This window comes from Mastigoproctus giganteus, chromosome 6, assembly GCF_048544385.1.
Source record: "Mastigoproctus giganteus isolate SK-2022 chromosome 6, ASM4854438v1, whole genome shotgun sequence".
Taxonomy (NCBI): domain Eukaryota; kingdom Metazoa; phylum Arthropoda; class Arachnida; order Uropygi; family Thelyphonidae; genus Mastigoproctus; species Mastigoproctus giganteus.
In genome coordinates, this window is record NC_143580.1 from 210,803,246 (window position 1) to 210,824,768 (window position 21,523).

The window sequence follows — 21,523 nt, forward strand, 5'->3', positions numbered from 1 at the left end:
TTTGTAAATTGAAAATCATGTTTAACAAATCCGGTTAGCTATTTTGACAAGGTCACTTATGAGCTAGATTTAGGGAATAATTTCGACAATGTTTATTTGGATTTCAGCAGAGCATTTGAGTCAATCCCACATGAGCAGTTACTTTATGAGCTGTAACAGGTTGGAATCACAGGGAAAATCCTTAGATGGATAACAGGATGGCTTCAGGGCAGGAAGCAGAGGGTTGTGATAAATGGTTATTCCTCAGATTGGGTTGATGTAAGAACCCCACTGAACCTTGGGGTTCCCTAAGGATCAGTATTAGGACCAATATTGTTTTTGGTTTTCATAAATGACATCGATGAAGGGATAGAGGGTGTGATGTCTAAATTTGCAGATTATGTAAAGATTTGTAGAGCAGTTAATGATCACCACCAAGCAGAGCTTCTTCAGAGTGACCAGATGGTCAGATGATCTTTCAGGGATGGTCAGAAAAATGGCAGCTATGCTTTAATCCAGCAAAGGATAAGGTATTACACCTGGGGAACAGTAACCTTAATATAACTTATACACGGCGGAGTTGAACTAAAGCCAATAGTGAAGGAAAGGGACTTGGATGTTACAATACAATCAAACATGAAGTTCTCTGAGCATTGTAGACAGGTTGCAAGGAAGGACCATGGTGTCCTATCGATGATTTATCGAACATTTTGCTAGTAGACATAAGGATGCTATAATCCTATTATATAAGGCTATTGTTAGAATAGCCTTATATAATACTGTGTAATACTTGGAATACTGTGTTCAATTATGGAGACCGCACCTAAAGAAAGACATTGAGCTTCTTGAAAGGGTTCAAAGACAGGTAACTTGCCTGGTGGGAGTGGCAAAACGGCATCCATGTGAGGAAAGACATCAAATATGTGGGTTGCAGAGCTTGGAAACTAGTGCCCTTAGAGGATACCTGATTAGGTGTTTAAGGCTCCGAAAAGCATAAGTAAAATGAATGAGGACGAAATTTTCATGGTTATAAATTATTCTAGAACTAGGGGCCATAAATTCAAGTTACGGGGGGGGGGAGATGTTTAGACTAAATTGCAAGAAGTTTTATTTTAGCCAGCGAGTTATAAATTACTAGAATATTTTTTTAATTTTCTTCTTATTATTATTTTTTATTTATTTTATTATTTTTTTTTTTCTTTTGGCTGATGCAGCATAAGCCACAGGCTTCCTTGCACTCTGTGGCCATTGCTAATACTAATAGTCACAGGCAAATATTCAATGCATTGAATAATTTTTTTTGTTTTCTGAAAAATTGTCAAAAAGTAAAGGAGCGGATTTTTTGCAGTTTCACCCATCACTGAGTGGTTTTCCATGTCGAACAATAATCTTTTAAATCTCAACACTAGCAACAACTAAGTTGGAACCACCTGAAACAAATTCCATCAAAACATCTGACTGGATTTTTCTCTTGATCATTTCTCAAGAAATGTATTGTTTTTGTTCTTGCTCACTTTTATTGCTAAGCTGTTTATAAACAGTTTCATAATGCCCCTTTATGGAGGAAGTCCTCGACACAATTGTTTCCGAACACGTAGTGCTTTATTATCCTTCTTAATCATGCCAAATCTTTCATTCCAAGATTCTTGAAATTCTCTGCTACTGCCCTCTTCATTTGAACATTTTTGTTTCTTTGCTGGTTGAGCTGACATTCTGAACAATCTGTAAAGGGCAAATAGCAATTAAAATATATATGAGAATTTATGGGAATTAAGGAAAAATAATCTCCAATCTCCACGTCACATACAAACTGTAATTGACAATGAAGGAGGCTACCCTAAATACTGAATGTGCATAATATATCTCACGTAACTTTACCAATAACTTATGTTTGGAATAACTGTGTGAAATATATGAATTTTTTTCTTAAACAGCCTCTGAAATTGGTTTTTTTTTTTTTTTTTTTTTTTCAATTTGTACTGAAAGCTAATGGTAGTCTTAAATTTTTGCAAATGACTTTAAATATGATCGTGACATCCACATAAAGGGTAAACTTTTATTATTACTGATATCCTGCATTTATTTAAAACGAGATTAGAAAAAAAAACACAAGCAAACAAAAACATGCAACTCCATTGATGTACGTCAATGGCATTGCATGTTTTCGTTCTGGGATAAATTAGTTGTAGGGATAAAAAAATGGGATAAATTAGTTGTAGGGATAAAAAAATGGGATATAAACTAGTCATAGCAATAAAGTTTTCTCAGTTTTATGCATTTAGAAGTTTAGTGAGTCTGGGTATCGTGCGAGACTAGGCAGATGGAAACTGGTCTGAAAATTTTATTTGATGAATCAGCACGATGGATGAAATAGTACATTTGAGAAAAATCTTAAAAAGAGAAAGAACAATTGGATAGTGATATCATAATATTTATAATATTGTTTGTAATATTATATGTATCCACATAACTACAAAATCTTACCCTTGGAAAGACAACATTTAAAGGCGACATCATTTAATCACACAATTGTCATTACGTCTCACCAATCCGAATTCAAACAAATCACTGCATGAATACACTATTTACTGAATGGTGTGACATCACTACATGCCTGGCAGAGAGAACAAGTGTGCACAGGTCACGACTCAAGGTGGATTTCTGGAGTGCTGTTGTTTCTAAGTTTGAAATTTTTTTGGGACGCTCTATTTCACATGCCCAAAAAATTTGTACAGGTGCCATGGGTTCACCACCCCTGTTCTAAACTATACTCATTTTAGTTCTTATGTCTGTGCATTATACTAACTCTATGTATATGCATGGTTTAGTTTTCTTTTTTAAGTACAGGAGAGAAACATTTCCTTTTGCATGTGTCGGCTGAGGTAGTATTAAGCACATTTTTTCTCTGTATTATAGAAAGAAAATAGAATGAGTCCACTTTCCAAATGTTTTTCATGAAATATGAGGCCATATTACATGAAAACCTTTAAGATTTTATGGAAAAAAACAGTTTTACCTTCTGATGTAGCCAATATAGTCATTGTTCAGTAGCAAGAGCAACTAACCAGTGAGAAAATTTCTGAGAACAAAGGCATTATTTTTTCTTTTAGAACTGTCTTTTTTCTCTTTATTTTATTTTATTTTTCTTCCTTTTTTTTAATCCAAGACAGTGCTGCATGCAAATGTGATCAGAATGCATTTTTTTGGACTTATATTTTTAACTTTAATGTAATTTATCTGTAGCAATGTTAATTAATTTCATCACTATTGAAGGAATGCAGTCATTTCCAAATGTATGGAATTGCATCTAGTTAGTCAAAATTTATAATAAATTTGCATTATACGCAAAATGTCTTTTTATCTATTACCTCTTCACTTTATAGACAAATTGTACTTGTAAAATATCAATGAATAACTTGTCAGTGGGTTACCTTACCTTTAGGCCTGTAGACTAGATGAACCATTAATTAACTCCATTACCAGTAGTTACCAAGCAAGACACTTGTGGTCTGTTGAGGGGAAAAAAATTGAATATTTTTTTTCTGCACCTCATGCAACTACAGCCAGTCTGTACAGCAGAAAGTTTAATGAAACAGCTTTCTGCTTTGAATAAACAGAGAAATGTAATATTCTCTACTTTCTGGATGCCTGGCCCGTGGACCAGGCAACCCATGGATGTATCCTTCTGTCTCATTAATAGTACTAATTAGCCAACCAACAATTCATCCCAGCAAACTTACGAGATATGTAAAAATTAGCAATTAATGGATTTATCCATTACTTGGAAAATAGTTTAAGTAGGTTTCAATTGGATGGAAAACATTATGAACAGATTTATTTGTAACAGAGGAAAAATATCAGTGGAATATGAGAATATAAAACATGACCAGAATGTAAATATTTATTCTAAAGTACTAAATGGTTTTAAAAACATACTGGAAAAACTCCATCAGAATGTAAAGACCTGCTAGTTAATATAAACATTTTAAAAATCTTTTTCTGCTGATAAATTAAAAAAAGGCATTGTGAGTGGTGTATTTGGTATAGCGACAAAAAATTTACAAAGGTTGTCATGGTAAAAGTATGATGTTAGTAGATAAGTTGTATCTTTAGGTGAAGTTGCAGCCAGTGATTTTAACAAGAGGTAAGTTTCCTACTTTTTGAATTTTCAATATCAAATATATATTTCTTAATAGTTCTTAAAATTTCATAAACTTTAGTTACACTGACACTTATAATAGGAAGCTGGTGAATAAGAATTACCCCCCCCCCCCAAAATTAGCCTGGAAGCATATTTTGCTTCTGCATTATTTGTAAACAGGACAGTTTTCCAATGTTACTTATATAATTTTGTACTTCTCAAAATGTACAGATTCAAGAGCTGATCTTGGGGGGGGGGGGGCGAATTAAGAACCATTTCCCCCCACAAAAAAAAGGATTAGTCCAAAAAAAAAAGCATTATCTGTAAAAGGCAAAAATTTTTCCATGCTTTTACCCCACCCACCCATATATAAAGGCTGGATCTTGCTATAACCCTCCCACACACACCACCTCTGAATATAAAAGCTGGATCCATCTTGAGGGATAGTTTGAAAATTCAGCCTAATTGTTCTTTGAATTCAGCTTAATTGTTGGTTCTTTGAATTTTCTCTTTCTAGAATGGCTAAAAATTCTAAACTGGGTTGTCTTACTGAACTAGAGAATAATGGTGTGATGTTTGAGGTTCGTAAGCTTAACATTGGGGATTTTTTATGGATAGCTCGTGAAAACAATCATTCTTTATCTGATGCCTCTAGAGAACTGGTACTAGATATTGTAGTGGAAAGAAAACGCCTAGATGACCTTGCACACAGTATAAAAGATGGACGCTTCCATGAACAAAAGGTAAATAGCATTATTTCCTTCTGAATGATTATAAAGATGAAAAAATTGAATATCGATTATATTCATATTATACAAATAGATGTTGTGTATTGCTTAAGTGTATTTTAATTTTAATGAACTGCAGCTATGCTTTGATGTTCACAAGAAATGGTTTTGTTTTTTTATTATATAGGACATGCATAATTAGCAAATGTTTTGGATTTCCTGACATCTTGAAAGTAATAAACACAGAAAAGATGTGGTTACAATTAAAATCAAATTGAGTCATTATTATCATTAGCTTTAGTAGAGGCATATGATGCAAGAAGCAAGCTTATGCAGCATCAGCCAAAAAAAAAAAAAAAAAACCATGCTCCCATTTCACCCCTCCATTCGTTCCAAGTACCTGTCCACCTCAGCCTTAAATTTATTTAGATTATCAACTTCCACAACAAAGGATGGAAGTCTGTTCCACCAATCCTACATCTGTCTTTTCTCAATTTGAATTTATACCCTCTCAAATGATTATTCTGAGCAAGAGGAAGTATTCCATCAGCATTGAGCATGCTCAAACCATTCAAAGCTTTATACACCTCAATCAGATCACCTCTCCAGTGCCTAGTCTCCAGACACTGTAATTTGCAAAATTTAAGCCTTTCTTCATAAGAGCTACCCTATGTTCCATTCACTAATCTTGTTGCCCTTCTCTGTACTCGTTCCAACAGCTCTACATCCTTCTTAAAATGAGGCCTCCAGACCTGTATACAGTACTCAAGGTGTGGCCTGACCATTGCCTTATACAGTGGTACCTTGGTTTGCGAGCATAATTCGTTCCGGAAACGTGCTCGTAATCCAAAGCACTCGTATATCAAAGCGAATTTTCCCATAAGAAATAATGGAAACCCAGATGATTTGTTCCAAAACTCAAAAATATTCATATACTGTAAAAATGATTAATACAAAATACATACCTTTTTATATTTTTAATATTTAAATTTAATATACATAAAGCAATCGAATTTATTAATTATTGGGTAGGACGACTTTCACCGTCTCTAACGGAATCAATGCTATCTGTTGATTTTTTCTTTTTGTGCGACTTTAACAAGGAATCTTTCCAATGACACTTGCTTTTGCCTCCTTTTGAGGATTTCACGGAAATCAAATTCATCCCTCGCACTATTACAAAACAAGGAGGCACGCTTGATACACATAAACAAAGCTGCGCGCGTGTAGCAACTGAATAAACAACACCATAAAGGCAGAGATACCCTATTAACACCTCACATTTTACTAAAGCACATTTCTAGGGGTTACTACCATAAAACAATAAAAACAATTTCCAGTTGCGTTCCTGCTAGTGGAATCTGTTATAAACTGGTAGTAAACTCCATCTAATTGCATTTGCGATTATACTAGCTGGAATTGTTGGTTTTTACGTTATTATGGTGAAATGTGTTTCCCCTTCACTGATATAAAAAACCATAAATACATTTTCAAAATCTTCTCTTCATTCCTATCGAGTTGCGTTCGGTTGGGGTGATTCTGCGTTCGACTGCCATCTCTTGTAAACACAAAGGCTAATTGTGCATAAGCGAATTCGGTTCGTGTTATGTAAGATATCGTTCCCCTATTTATAAATCGTGTATGATCGAATTCGTGTAGTGTAAACACGTGTTATACGAGGACTGACTGTACTCGTATTGCAAGACCTCGCTCGTTTATCAAGTTAAAATTTATTAAAAATTTTTGCTCGTCTTGCAAAACACTCGCATACCAAGTTACTCGTAATCCAAGGTACCACTGTATAAGAAGATAATCACCTCCTTATTCCTGCCAGAAAAATTCCTGTATATCATTGACAAGACACTATGAGCTACTATTGCAGACTGTCTGCACTGCCCAGAAAACTTCATATCTGCCTGCACAATTACCCCCAGGTCCTTTTCATTCTCTACCACTGTCAGAGAAGTACCACAGAATTGATACGTTGCTCTGGGGTTGCTGTTTCCCATATGTAGTACTTTACATTTGTCAATGTTAAACTTCATTTGCCACCTCTCAGCCCATCTGCTCAACCTTTCCAGATCCTGTTGCAGCAGCATAGTGTCAGTAGTGTCCTTAACAACCCTGCCAACCTTTGTATCGTCTGCAAACTTGGACATTAAGCTTGATATACCATCATCAATATCATTTATAAATACAGAAAACAATAATGTACCCAACCCTAAGGGACTCCACTAATAAATTAGTCCACGTTGAGCAGTGTCCATTGATTACCACTCTCTGTCTTCTCCCCCTCAACCATCCCTTTATCCATAGAAGCAATTTGCCTCCAATGCCACACTGCTCCAATTTGTGCAGCAGTCTTCCATGTGCAACAGTATCAAAAGCCTTTCTAAGATCCAAATATATAATATCAAAGTTATTCCCTGCATCCAGCTCTTTTGTAACTGCATCATAGTATCCAATCAAATTGGTCAGGCAAGACTTGCCCTTAACAAAACCATGCGGTGTCCGAGCTATAACTGAAGTCTTGTTAGATGATCCTGCAATGCATCTTTAACCAGTGACTCCATTAATTTTCCTGGAACAGAAGTTAAACTCACAGGTCTATAATTACTTGTGTCAGCCTTTGATCCTCCTTTGTGAATTGGGGTCACATTTGCACATCTCCAGTCTATGGGTACCTCCCCTGAGTCCAAAGAAGCTCTCATAATTATGGCTAAGGGTTTGCTTACTTCCTTTGCTGCCTCCTTTAATATAACTGGATAGATCCCATCCACCCTAGGTGCCTTTTTTATGTTTATCCTGAACAATTTCTCCTCCACTTTCCTCTTAGTTATTACAAAATCATCTAGTTCACTGCCAGAGTTTACTTCACCTCTGGCATTCCCTTTCCTGAATAACTCCTCATGTGTGAATGTAGATGCAAAATACTGTTAGCCAACTGAGCAGGATTCTCAACTGTTCAACCATCAATATCCAGTGAACCAATCAGATTCATCCCTTTCCTTCTAGAGTTTACATAGGTAAAGAACTCTTTTCTGTTTTTCTTTGCATCCTTTCCAAAGAATTCTCATAATCTGCCTTTGCCTGCCTAATCTCCTTTGTGACTTGGTTACAGACCAGCTTATATCTATCATAGGCTTCCATGTCATCCATTAATTTTTATGTTTCCCATGCATTTTTCTTCTCTGCCATATGTCTCATTAGTTCATCTGACATCCATTTAGGCCTAAACCTTGAACAATATTTCTTAGTTGGTATGTAAAGCGTAGTAGCTTCCAAGATAAGTTCTTTGAATGCTTCCCATTTTGAATTTGCTGTTGGTAACATCATCAGTTGGTCCCACCATATAGAATTTAAATACTGTCTCAGACTACCGTAGTCGCCTTTACGAAAGCAAAAACCCTTCCCTTTTCCCCTGATGGTAGTTACCTCTTTGAGTAAATCCCACTTCAGCACACTGTGATCACTGCCACCTAATGGTTCCTTTATCTGCTGATTCTTAATGCATGAAGAATCACTACTGATAATCAGATCAAGAGTATTACTCCCTCTAGTTGCCTCCCGAACATGCTGATGTAGAAAACAATCATCTTGGTTGGATGGTTGTTTTCTACATCAGCATGTTCCAATAAATCCACAAAAGCCTTGCTAATGTGTGAGTGACCAGTCAATATCTGGGAAATTAAAATCCCCCATTATAAGACTCTCTGATTTACTGGCCCACTCTATTTCCCTGTACAGTTTCTTATTATACTCATCAGAGTCATTAGGCCTATAGCACACTCCTACTCTCAATTTTGATCTCCCAATGCTTATGTCACACCAAACTGACTCGACACTGCACTGTCCGCGATGTCGACTGGCTTCACTTCCTTAGATTTTATAACATAACCCCTCCTCCCTTCCTATCCTGTCTATCCTTTCTGTACACATTGTACTCCCCAAATTCCAGTTCTGCATTCCTTATATCTGTGTGACACCACGTCTCTGATATCCCAACAATATCTGCCTTTGATGTTTTGAGGAATACCTCAAATTCGTCAAATTGATTTACCAAACTCCTAGCATTGGTGTACATTCAAGTATACATGCACCTGTTCCTATTCTTAGCTACCCTAACACAACCCATGTGTTTACTTGTACTGCAATGACTCCCAGCAGTCTCTGAAATATCCTGCATATTGTTTTCCAGGCTGCTGCTCATTCCAATAGAAGCAGTGCAAGAATCACTTTCACCTCTGCCAGTGGCTACTGTTAATCTATTAATCCTTGTATCCCCCCAATTTATTAATATAAACAGCATCACCAAATAAGATTTATTCACTATAGTTATTTAAAACTCAAAGCATTGTCAGCAATTTTCCCTTTATGTGCTTAGTAAATGGAGAATGTGTGTTCTTGGTTAACCCCCTGTCAACAATGTTTTGCTCTACATGCTCAGTCAGTAGCATTCCAATACCCACAACAACAAAATGCAAACAGAAGTAAACAAAGAACCTAGGTACTTAGTCAGCAGCATAACATTCCACAAAACAACAAAGAGCAATTGTTTGCAGGTTGGTGAGCAGACCCACAATGAGAGTAAACATTATTAATTAGGAACAGTAAAACTGCTCATTCATACAAAATTCAAATGTATTCAACTAACTTGCCATTTTGAAAATTTCTTTAACCTATATTAGTGTAATGAAATGTTTAATTTTATGGTGCAAAATGGTTTCCAGTCGCCAGTTGGCCAATATAACCAGCTGTTAATCTACAATATGTGTACAACATTTGAATATTTACTTTAAATGATGAAAATTCCTAATAGCAAATAAATGTGAATTAGTGTCAATAATTGTGAATTAGTGTCAATGCAAATAAATGTGAATTAGTGTCAATTTACACATTCACAGGTTTGCAGCATAAAATTAATAATTTACTTCATAATAGCAAGGCATGTGGTAGTAAGCAATTAAATGCAGGACTGTAACAGTTTGGTTATATTGTCCACTTGGAAATATTTCAACAATGGATTAACTATCCTGCATAGAGAAACAAAACATTGAAACTTAATGTATGAAATAAATGTGGAATGCTCAACTAATGATCTTTAAATTAAAAAAACAACTCTTATAATTCACATAAAAATTGATGCTGAATGCAGTCAAAACCTAGGTATCCTCTCTGCCATTGGTTTACATTTGACATTGTTCAGCAGCCAATATAATCAGCTACCAAGTGGGAACATTTGAAGAAATGAAGAAAAGCCCCGACAACAAATTGGCATTGTTCATTTCAGTACTTTACACAGTTTATAGGTTAGCTGCATAAAAATTAATATTGTATATCATAATAGCAAATTGTGGGCCATTTATGATGAACCATAGATGATGAACTGGTAACAAACTTATGCCAGCTGGTAAATGATGTATCAAATCTAATCAAGTAGCAAGGAGTGTATGGAAGAAAAATTTACAATTAAACACAGAAGTTATTGCAAGGCATCATTGTGAGAGGTGTTTCAAGATATATACCAGTCTCTCATCAGATAATGAAAAGTAGCATATACAGTAAACCCCCGCTATTCGCGGGTGTTACGTTCCTGAGAAATGTCGCGAATACCGAAAACGCGAATACTGAGTTATTGCTCCCATAGTAATAAAGGGGTTCCGATCCAAAGTATGAAATATATAAGAAAAAGAAATATATAAGAAAAATAAGTCTAAAATTTTGTCTATATGTATTATATGTACCTTCATAATATGACTATGTACATAGACAGTACATAGTGAAATGCAAGCATATGGCATCGAAATGAAAATAAGAAACAATTTAATATTAAATGTAATATTTATTAGAAATTTCAAACCAGCACCTTTGCTAGCAAAAAAACTTATCCCGCCAGTGCTATCACCAGTTTCGCTAAAGTGTTGATAAAGGAGTTTTGCCTTTTCACGAATGATGAGTGAACTTAACAGAATTTTATTTTGAGTTCGGTCTTCTATCCACAGATTTAAAGCTTTTTCCATTTTTTTTTTTCTAATTTAACATCACGAGTTACAGAGCAAATTTTTGAAGCAATTAGCGCGTTTTCACGGACACTACGGCGGATTTTTTCTTCCGATTTTTGGATTGATCGTACCGTTGACTCATTGATTTTATAATGTTTTGCCACTGAAGAGAGACACTTTCACCATTAGAAATTTTATCTAATAACTCAATTTTATTCGCTAATGTCATCACCTTCTTTGATATTTTCACATTTCTCTTGTTATTCGTAGCCATATTTTTGTACGAGTTAGAAAGAACTTGTCCACAATAAAGTCACTTTCCTTCCGTTAAAAAACTCGAAAAGGTCTGTTTTACACTGCAAAACGGTAGATTTGTCATTTTTGTAAGCATATCAATTTATAAATTGATAATGGCTGCAGTTTACCTTTTACTGAAAAAATATTGCACATCAAGGGAAAAAAATAAACGCAAAGATAAAAAAAATGATTATAAGATCAATTTATAAGCATATAAATTAAAAGCAAACGACGAAACCTTGCATGGCAAGCGCATAACACATACCGAACAAGGATTAGCGAGAAACATCCACGCTCGCGATTTTGTCAACTATCTCCCCCCACCCACTGAGCGCTGTTTCGACCGGCAAAGATAATTTTAGCCACGCTCAGGTTTTTTTATGGCGGAAAATATTCATGGCGCTTTAAAATTCATATTTTTTTTTTTTAGGTATCATTTTATATTAAATCGACGATCGCGAAACCGCGAATACAGATACCGCGAATAGCGGAGGTTTACTGTATTACCAATTTTGTGCCAACCAGTGAGTAGTTTATCAAGTCTACTCACTGGTCGGCATAAAGCTCACTGAGCTGCCAAGTGGAATATGGGAGAAAAACTTCCAATTATAAACACATAACAAAAGTTTTTTGTACCTTTAACCTCTAAAACTGGGCTGTGTTTATATTTCATCTAAGAGGCATTGGATTAATTTGTATGCATTTCTGCATTCAATTTCTTAGACTGGGGTTCGAGCCCTTGACCACCAAATACGGAGGATGCGGAAAGGTCAGGGAATGACCACCACATATCCCCGGAGCAATATGGCCTTAGTTGCTAATGCTCCTGAAAACCAAAAAAACGACAACAGCATTCAATTTCTGCCTTGGGGACACTTTGACACCTCCAGTGACAGAAATTGACTTTTGACCTTTAATGTTTGGGCTTATGCTCAGATTATAGATAACACCATTATCAATGAATTAACTTAAATTCAATGCCTGCATTGAAATATAACCCCACAATATTTACTACTTTGTTTGTGTGGGGATAAAATGGACCAGTATTAAGAATTAGAAATACCCATAACTTTCTTTATGTGTTAATTGCAAGTTTTTCTTCCATACACCATTTAGTTGCTCACTATAAGGCAATGGTCAGGCCACACCTTGAGTACTACATACAGATCTGGAGGTCTCATTTTAGGAAGGATATAGAGTTGCTTGAGCATGTACAGAGAAGGGCAACAAGATTGGTGAGTGGAACGAAGGGGGTCCTCTTACCAGGAAAGGCTTACGTTCTGCAAATTGCAGCAGCTGGTGACTAGGCACCTGCGAGGTGATCTAATGAGGTGTATAAGGCCTTGAATGGGTTGAGCACGCTGAATTCTGATGGGATTCTTTTGCTTGCTCAGATTACGAACCTGAAGGGGCATAAATTCAAATTGAGGAAAGACAGTTGTAGAATGATGTGCGGAAATTTGCCTTTAGCAAGCGGGTGGTTAATTGCTGGAACAGACTTCCATCTCTTGTTGTGGAAGTTGATAGCTTCTATTACTGCTACTACTGCTTAGTCTTCAGTATATTGTTCACCAATTGCCATAGATTACAATAGAAGCTAGTAAGCCTTAAAACAGCTGTCACAGTGGTGCCTTGAATTTTAAATAAATACCAGATTTGATTTTTAGGTGATGTTATTTATATTAAAATTATATTAGAAATTTTGGTTAACTTGTAAATAACTGTATTATCTTACATATGAGCATAAGACTAAAAGTTGGTCTCTGTCGCTGGATTACCAAAGTGTACCAAACAACATTAGCAATTTAGGTCAACTCGCAGAGAATTAGGTCAACTTCCACAACAAGAGATGGAATAAACCCAAATCTCAAAAAAGTCGATCTTTCACTGAAGGAACCGAAGTGCCCTCAAGGCAGAAATTAAATAAAAAATTATTTAAAGGTATCAAATTGTTTTTTCATCAATTTGAACTGGATGAAAAATTATTAGAAATTATACATAAACAAAAACAAACATTAACAAAAAATAAATAAAAAGAACAGGCAAAAACTGAGAATGATTTAGAATAAAATAATTAAAGCTACTGAAGAGCTTAAAATAAAATACGAAATGCTATTGTTTAGAATGGTATCTCAGCAATATGAAAACTTTGGGATTCATGGCTGACTTCTGCAATTTCATTTTCCTTTCCTTTTCTGTTTAATTTATTGTGTGATATTTCACAGTTTAAACCAGGGCTCACTCAGATGGTTTTGGTGGTTCTACTTCTGGTTGGTGTGGGATTTTGTGCACATGTAGGATAGTACCCAGGCCGGTTTCACCGTGCCTGTGGACAGGCACCAGGTGTTGGCTGCTTCCTGGTGGTGAAGTGGCCTAGATTTCTACTCCATCACAGAGAACAAAGGTGGAGATGGGCTATTACCTTGGAGCCACCATGATACACATATGCACACACACACACACACACACACACACACACACACACACACACACACACACACACACACACACACACACACACACCCTGGATGATGTGAATGGAAATGTATATACGAATGTATGTAAACTGTGTGTATTAATAAATGGAAAAATGGAAATGGTGGTCCTAACGTATTTGTAGCCGGCAAAATTTACTATTTAATTTAATTTTAGCAAAGTTGGGCTTTATTATTATTTGTGCTATTATTTTTCTTAAGGCTATTATTTGACTAGACGATATTAGTCTATTTAATTTTGATTGCCATTTCTGTTTTACTTATTAGGATTCCCATAACACTTGGCGGTGCCTCCGTAGCCAGGTGGGAAGGAGCAGCAGTGCATAGCACACGCTTCTTGATTAGACCGGGGTTCGAGCCCGTCACCACCAAATACGGAGGATGCGGAAGGGTCAGGGAATGACCACCGCATATCCCGGAGCAATATGGCCTTAGTTGCTAATGCTCCTAAAAACCAAAATAACAACAACATAACACTTGGCATGTAGTTCTCTTGAAATGTGTAATTTGACACTGTATTTTATTTTAAGCTAGTCTCTTGAGCAGCTTTAGTATCTGATTCTAAATTGTTCTTGGTTTTTGCCTGTTCTTTTGGTTTTCTGAATTTAATTTATTTTCATAGTTACTACACTTCTGCCATTTTATTTTTGTTTTGTTTTAAATATGTATTCCAGTGTCTGTCTGCAGCTTGACATGCACTGTTTCATTGTATTTTCGATATATACTTTTTCACTCAGTTCTCAAACATCTTGTATGCTACTCTTTTATTCTTATATTTTTCATAATTTATATTTACAGCAGTGTGCTTATTAGCTGCTTTGCACTTTAGTTGCTGCCATCATAGCTCTATTATTCAAGAATTATTTTGTCTTTATTTTATTTTGTTATTCTCTTCATGGTTTACAGCTATTTACTTAGCTCTTCAAGCCTAGTTTCTTGCACGGTTGATATACATTTGATTTTACTTACAGTTTCTGCTGTTTTAGTGTATGTTGTGGTAAGTTATTGGTTATTTAGCATTACAGCCTCTTTCATTTTATGGCAGAATAAATTCAAATTAATACCTTCGGCAGTTATTTGAGTGACTAATGAAATGCCATCTCTCTGTCTCAGCAGCAATCTGAAAAGTTGAGGATTTGTGGCTGACTTTTCCTTAATTTCTTTTTCCTTTTCTTGTATGTGAAATTGCATAGTTTTCAGACTTCAGTCTCAGATGGTTCTGTTGTCCAAATATCTCTGTAGCCAGCAAAATTTGCTATTTAATTTCTTTGCCATTTTTGTTTTTAATTATTAAGATTCCTGTAACACTTGGTGTATAGTTCTCCACTGATTGTGATATTCAATTCAACACTGTATCACTTTGGTGGTCCTCAAATAGCCGACAATGCCTGCAGTTGCTGAGATATTGACTCCCATCTTCCTAGTACTGCAGATCACTTCCCATTCAAAGTCTGTCAGATCCTTCCCTTTCCTCATTGCACAAGCTTCATACTGACATGTGCTACCCATGTCATCAAGATATATGTTGCACCAGTGAGAGACATTGCTCCTAGGTGATATGAGATACATCCACTCTTGGAAATGGATAGTAATAATGTTTTGGCTCATGGTGTATCTTGACAATTTAATTTCTTTCGTACTGTTATTTTTTAGTATTCCAGTAAAACCATTGTCTGTAGCTTGGCACATTATATTTCATTGTGTTTTCCATATATATATATATTTTCACTTAGTTGTCATACATATTGTATAATACTCTTTTTATTCTTATATTTTTCGTAATTTATATACAGGCAACCTGTATAGCACAGTACTTTTACAACATGGTTTCGCTCTAATGCAGTTAGAGAATTATGACAAACCTCACATGACATGAAGGCATGGTATTTTTGAGATTTTGTGTTGAGGGAAATCCCTGCTGTTACGTTGGATGTAATTTTTAAACATTTTCATTCTTTTTTGTGAATCCCCGCTGTTGACTCGCTAATTGTTGTGAAAAAAAAAATTATTGGGAAAACCCAGTATTAGGTTCTGTGCTATTGATCTTGTGCTTGATTGAGATCATAAAAATTGTTAAAAAGCACTGCTCAAAAGAAACTTTATTTCTCTAGAATCAAAGATACAAATTTTGGATTGTCTTAAAAAGGGGGAAAAGGTATCATACGTTGCAAAAAGTTAAAATTTAAATGAAGCGTCAGTCCGGGCCATAAAGAAAAATTAGCGGAAAATTATAACTGCTGTTGCTGCAGAATCTTTCATTTCCACAAATATGACAGCTCGTTCCCGAGCGTCAATAATTGAGACAATGTTAAAAGCACTAAGTATTTGTATTGACAATAGCAGTAAAAAAAACGGATCCCATTAGACGGCAATGTAATTAAACAAAAGGCACTAGAACCATTTAAAAGAAATGGAGAGTCTTTTGTTAACCCGGAGTCTGTTGCCATTAAAGGTTGGTTTGTGCAATTTAAAAACTGCTTCTCGTTACATAACTTAAGAATTCAAGGAGACAGTGCATCGGCTGATAATGAAACTGCCAAGAAGTATGCAGAGGAATTTCAAAAAATTATTGAAGTGCATGGATATTTACAACATCAAGTTTTCAATGCCGATAAGACAGGTCTTTGGTGGAAAAAAATCCCAACAGAACATTTATTCAAAAAAAGAGAACACTGCATCAGGTTTTAAGGCATCAAAAGATTGTGTAACATTACTTATAGTAGTAGTAGTAGTAGTAGTGGCATGTGATGCAAGAAAGCAAATGTATGAGCTTATGCAACATCAGCAAAAAAAAAAAAAAAAAAAAACACACCATTCCCTCCAAATGCCTGTCCAGTTCCTCCTTAAATTTATTCAACCTATCAACTTCCACATCGACAGATGGAAGTTTGTTCCAGCAATTAACCACCCGCTGGCTAAAGGCAAATTTCCGCACATCTATTCTACATCTGTCTTTTCTTAATTTGAATTTATGCCCCCTTAGATTCGTAATCTGAACAAGTGGAAGGATCCCATTAGAATTCAGCGTGCTCAACCCATTCAAGGCCTTATATACCTCAATCAGATCACCGCGCAGGTGCCTAGTCTCCAGCCACTGCAATTTGCAGAACTTAAGCCTCTCTTGGTAAGAGGATCCTTTCATTACCCTCATCAATCTTGTTGCCCTTCTCTGTACACGCTCAAGTAAATCTACATCCTTCCTAAAATGAGGCCTCCAGACCTGTACGCAGTACTCAAGGCGTGGCCTGACCATTGCCTTATACAGAGGGATAATCACCTCCTTTTCCCTGCTAGCAAAATTCCTATATATCATTGACAAAACCCCATGACCTGCCCTGGCAGCCTGTCTACATTGCTCAGAGAACTTCATATCTGACTGCACAATTACTCCCAGGTCTTTTTCATTTTCTACCACCTTAAGTGTAGTACCACACAGTTGGTACGTTTCTCTGGGGTTACTTCTACCCATATGCAGTACTTTGCATTTGTCAAGGTTAAACTTCAGTTACCACTTCTTAGCCCATCTGCCCAAATTATCTAGATCCTGTTGCAGTAGCACACTGCCATTACTGTCATTAACAACCCTGCCAACCTTTGTATCATCTGCAAACTTCAACATTAAGCCTGATATACCTTCATCAATATCATTGATAAATATACAAAACAACAGTGGACCTAACGCCGAACCCTGTGGGACTCCACTAATAACATTAGTCCAAGAAGAGCAGCACCCATTGATTACCACCCTCTGTCTTCTTCCACTCAACCATCCTTTTATCCATTGTAGCAACTTACCCTTAATACCATTCTGCTCCAATTTGTACAATAGTCTTCCATGCGCAACAGTGTCAAAAGCTTTCCTGAAATCCAAATATATGATATCAAAATTATTTTTTGCATCCAGTTCCTTTGTAACCTCATCATAATATCCTGTCAAATTTGTCAGACAAGACTTTCCCTTAACAAACCCATGCTGTGTCTGAATTATTGCTGCAGTCTTGTCTAGATGATCCTGCAATGCATCTTTAACCAGCGACTCCATTATTTTACCCGGAACAGAAATTAAACTAACTGGTCTGTAATTACTCGTGTCACCCTTCGATCCCCCTTTGTGAATTGGGGATACATTTGCACATCTCCAGTCCGTGGGAACCTCCACTGAGTCCAAGGATGCTCTCATAATTATGGCTAAGGGTTTGCTTAGTTGCTTTGCTGCCTCCTTTAATATAACTGGATAGATCCCACCATCCACCCCAGGTGCTTTTCTTACGTTTAACTTCAACAATTTCTCTTCCACTTTGCTCTCAGTTATTACAAGATCATTAAGCACCCTGCTACAATTTGATAACCTTCTGGCATTTTCAAACCTTAATAACTCCTCATGTGTGAATGTAAATGCAAAATACTCATTCAGTTTGTTTGCTATCTGAGCAGGATCATCAACAGTCGAACCATCGATGTCAAGTGGACCAATCAGATTCATCCCCCTCCTTTTAGAGTTTATATAAGTAAAGAAATCCTTGCTGTTTTTCTTAGCATCTTTTGCCAAGGATTTCTCGTAATCTGCCTTCACCTGCCGAATCTCCTTTGTGACCTGATTACAGATTAACTTATATCTGCCATAGGCTAATGAGTCGCTTGATGATTTATATGCATCCCATGCATTTTTCTTCTCTGTTACGAGTCTCATTAGTTCATTTGACAACCATTTAGGCCTAAACCTTGAACAATATTTCTTAATAGGTATGAAACTTTTAGTAGCCTCCACGATTAATTCCTTGAATGCTTCCCACTTAGGCCGACCGGGCTAGCCAGGTGGGTAAAGTGCCTGCTTGGCAACCCAAAGGTCGCGGGTTCGAATCCCGCCTCGGGCTTGGATCAAAGTACTACAAAAACCTTGGGAGGTGCGCTATGGCCACAGAAGCCGATGCGCCAACAACTACAAAAAAAAAAAAAAAAAAAAAAAAAGCTTCCCACTTAGAATTTACTGTTGGTAACATCGTCAGTTGATCCCACTGTACAGAATTTAAAAACTGTCGAAGACCACTGTACTTCCCTTTACGGAAGCAAAAACCCTTTCCTTTACCCCTGATGGTAATTAAATCTTTAAGTAAATCCCACGTCAGTACACTGCCACCTAGTGGTTCTTTTATCTGCAAATTCCTAATACATGAATGATCACCACTGATAACCAGATCAAGAGTATTACTTTCTCTGGTTGCCTCTCAAACATGCTGCTGCAGAAAACAATCATCCAATAAATCCACAAAAGTCTGACTAGTGTGTGAGTGCCCAATCACAAGTTCCAGTCAATATCTGGGAAGTTAAAATCCCCCATTATAAGACATTCCAATTTACTAGCTCACTCTATTTCTCTGTACGATTGTTCATTGTACTCATTCGAGTCATTCGGCCTATAACACACTCCTACTCTAATTTTTGCTTTCGCAGTGCTTATGTCACACCAAACTGACTCAACAGTGCACTGTTCATCTATATCAACTGGATGCACTTCTTTTGATTTTATGTTTTTCTTTATTAACAGCATAACACCTCCTCCCTTCCTATCCTGTCTATCCGTTCTGTACACATTGTACTCCCCAAATTCCAGTTCGGCATTCCTTATATCTGTGTGACACCACGTCTCTGGTATCCCAACAATATCCGCCCTTTGATGTCTTGACCAACACTTTAAATTCATCAAATTTATTTACTATACTTCTAGCATTGGTATACATGCATCTATTCCTATTCCCAGCCACTCTAACACATCCCATATACCCACCTGTTTCACGATGGCTGACATCCATCCCTGAAACGCCCCTCGCTCCAGGTCGCTACTTAATCTAATAGAAGTTGTGCAAGAATCACCTTCACCTCTGCCTACGGCTACTGTTAAACTATTAATCCTTGTATCCCCCCCCAAGCTATCAGTTTTCCGACCCACCTAACACTGCCTCGATAGCATCAGCAAATATTCTTGCACCCTTTCTATTTAAGTGTATCCCATCCCTGTAGAAGCAATCTCTCCTGTTAACAAGTACAGTCCAGGCTGAAAAAAATTCTACCCCTTGAGCCTTGCACAATCTTTCCAGGGCCGAATTGATCGACAGGGCTCTCATCATATACTCCCTCCTATCGTGTCTGGGCAGAATTGCAGACACTTTCAAATTCAACCCTAATTCACGGCTTTTTTTCATCAAACCTGTACTTGTTAAGTAATTCTGCCGGTCTCCTACTCTTAATATCATTAGTGCCAACGTGTACAACTATATCACCTTTTGTGCCCTTAAAAGATGATATCTGCTCTACAACGTCATCAACCTTTGCCCCTGGCAGACATACTCTGGTCCTGTTCCACCTATCCTTTTTACAAAGCATGTTTCCCTGACAATAGAGTCACCAACAACTACTAGTTCCTTTGGGACCAGCGCAATCTGCCTTGGGGGTTGCCGCTGTGTTGCGTGATGACCAAGTGGAAGCTCTGGCGTTGATATGGGCAGCTGAGAGCCTGATGGGCCCCTCAGTTTAGATCTTTCGACAGCATCCACCCTGTCCTTCAAACTCTCATATAGGCCCATAACAACGCTGAGTTGTCGCCCGATTTCCTTACACTCCTTACATCGCGCGCACACAAAGACATCCCCCATGGCAATATCATGTTCCGTTCCAGATAGTTTGGCAATATCATGTTCCGTTCCAGATAGTTTGGCAATATCATGTTCCGTTCCAGTTAGTTCGGCAAACATTTCACAAGTTGCACATTTTTTAAGGCTGTGATGCGTTGGAGAATCGCCCCCCTCAGTTCTCCCCCGAGTCACAGCACTCCTGCCACTTTGTGCCTGTTGCTTTGCTGCTCTAGTTTGGGGCATGATATTTTAAATTAATAAGATCAATAAATTAAATTAAATTAAATGTCAATACTACACTATCTAATAGATAGCGTAGTACGCATCAAGAGATTACATGATAAAACCTATGCTAGTTTCTAGATCCTCTAATACTCTTGTAATGAAAGGTATAAATAAAAACGCCTTACCGGTATATTGGAAAGCAAATAAAAAAAGTTTGGGTAACTGCCGATTTATTTAAACAGTGGTTTCTAAATTGTTTTGTGCCAGCTGTGGAAAACTATTTAAAGCAGAAAAATCTAAATTTCAAAGTTTTATTACTATTGGATAATGCTCGAGGCCATCCAAACGTTGAAGTAATTGTTCATACCACCTAATATTACTTCTTTAATTCAGTCATTAGATCAAGGCATTATATCTACCTTTAAAACTCATTACACCAAAAGTAAGATCCAGTTGTTCTGGGGCAAACGAATTTTTGAACTTTTATATTGATGGGACTGTTAGTAACACTAGTGTTTCCTCCATGTGCAGTGCCTGGCATTTTGTGTGTTACCTAACATAGCCCATATATTTACTTGTTCCATAATGATGTGCAGCAGGGCTCGAAATCCCCCAACACCTTGCTTTCCAGGCTGTTGCATATTCCAATAGAAGCAATGCAAGAATCATTTTCACCTGTTTCTAGTTAATCTATTAGTCTGTGTATTCTCTCCTCTCCCCCCCACAAGCTCGGTTTTCCTACCCACCGAACACTGCATCAAGTTTCTATACTTCTGTTCTAAACTATTTATGCTGTTACAGTTATTGGCTATACATAGCAGTGCTATTCATTTACTTCATGATTATGTATATGCATTGCTAGATAAAGAAATATCTAGCTGATGAATATTCACTGGTGAATGGCTATATTATATCCAGTGTAATACAGTGATTTACTCATAAGCTATTAGCTGGTACTCTTTATATTTTGTACACCAAAAACAAAAAAAAAATATATATATATATATATATATATATGTATTTATTT

At 36.7% G+C, this 21,523-nt stretch overlaps 1 protein-coding gene across 1 annotated transcript in view; it reads left to right on the forward strand.

Moving 5' to 3' along the window:
- mus81 (mus81 structure-specific endonuclease subunit) overlaps positions 1-21,523 on the forward strand; it is a 174,323-nt gene that overhangs the window by 75,293 nt on the left and 77,507 nt on the right. Inside the window, exon 5 of the mRNA XM_090376390.1 lies at positions 4,638-4,863. Coding sequence (XP_090232516.1) covers positions 4,638-4,863 — 226 coding nt within the window. The remainder of the gene's footprint in view (positions 1-4,637; positions 4,864-21,523) is intronic.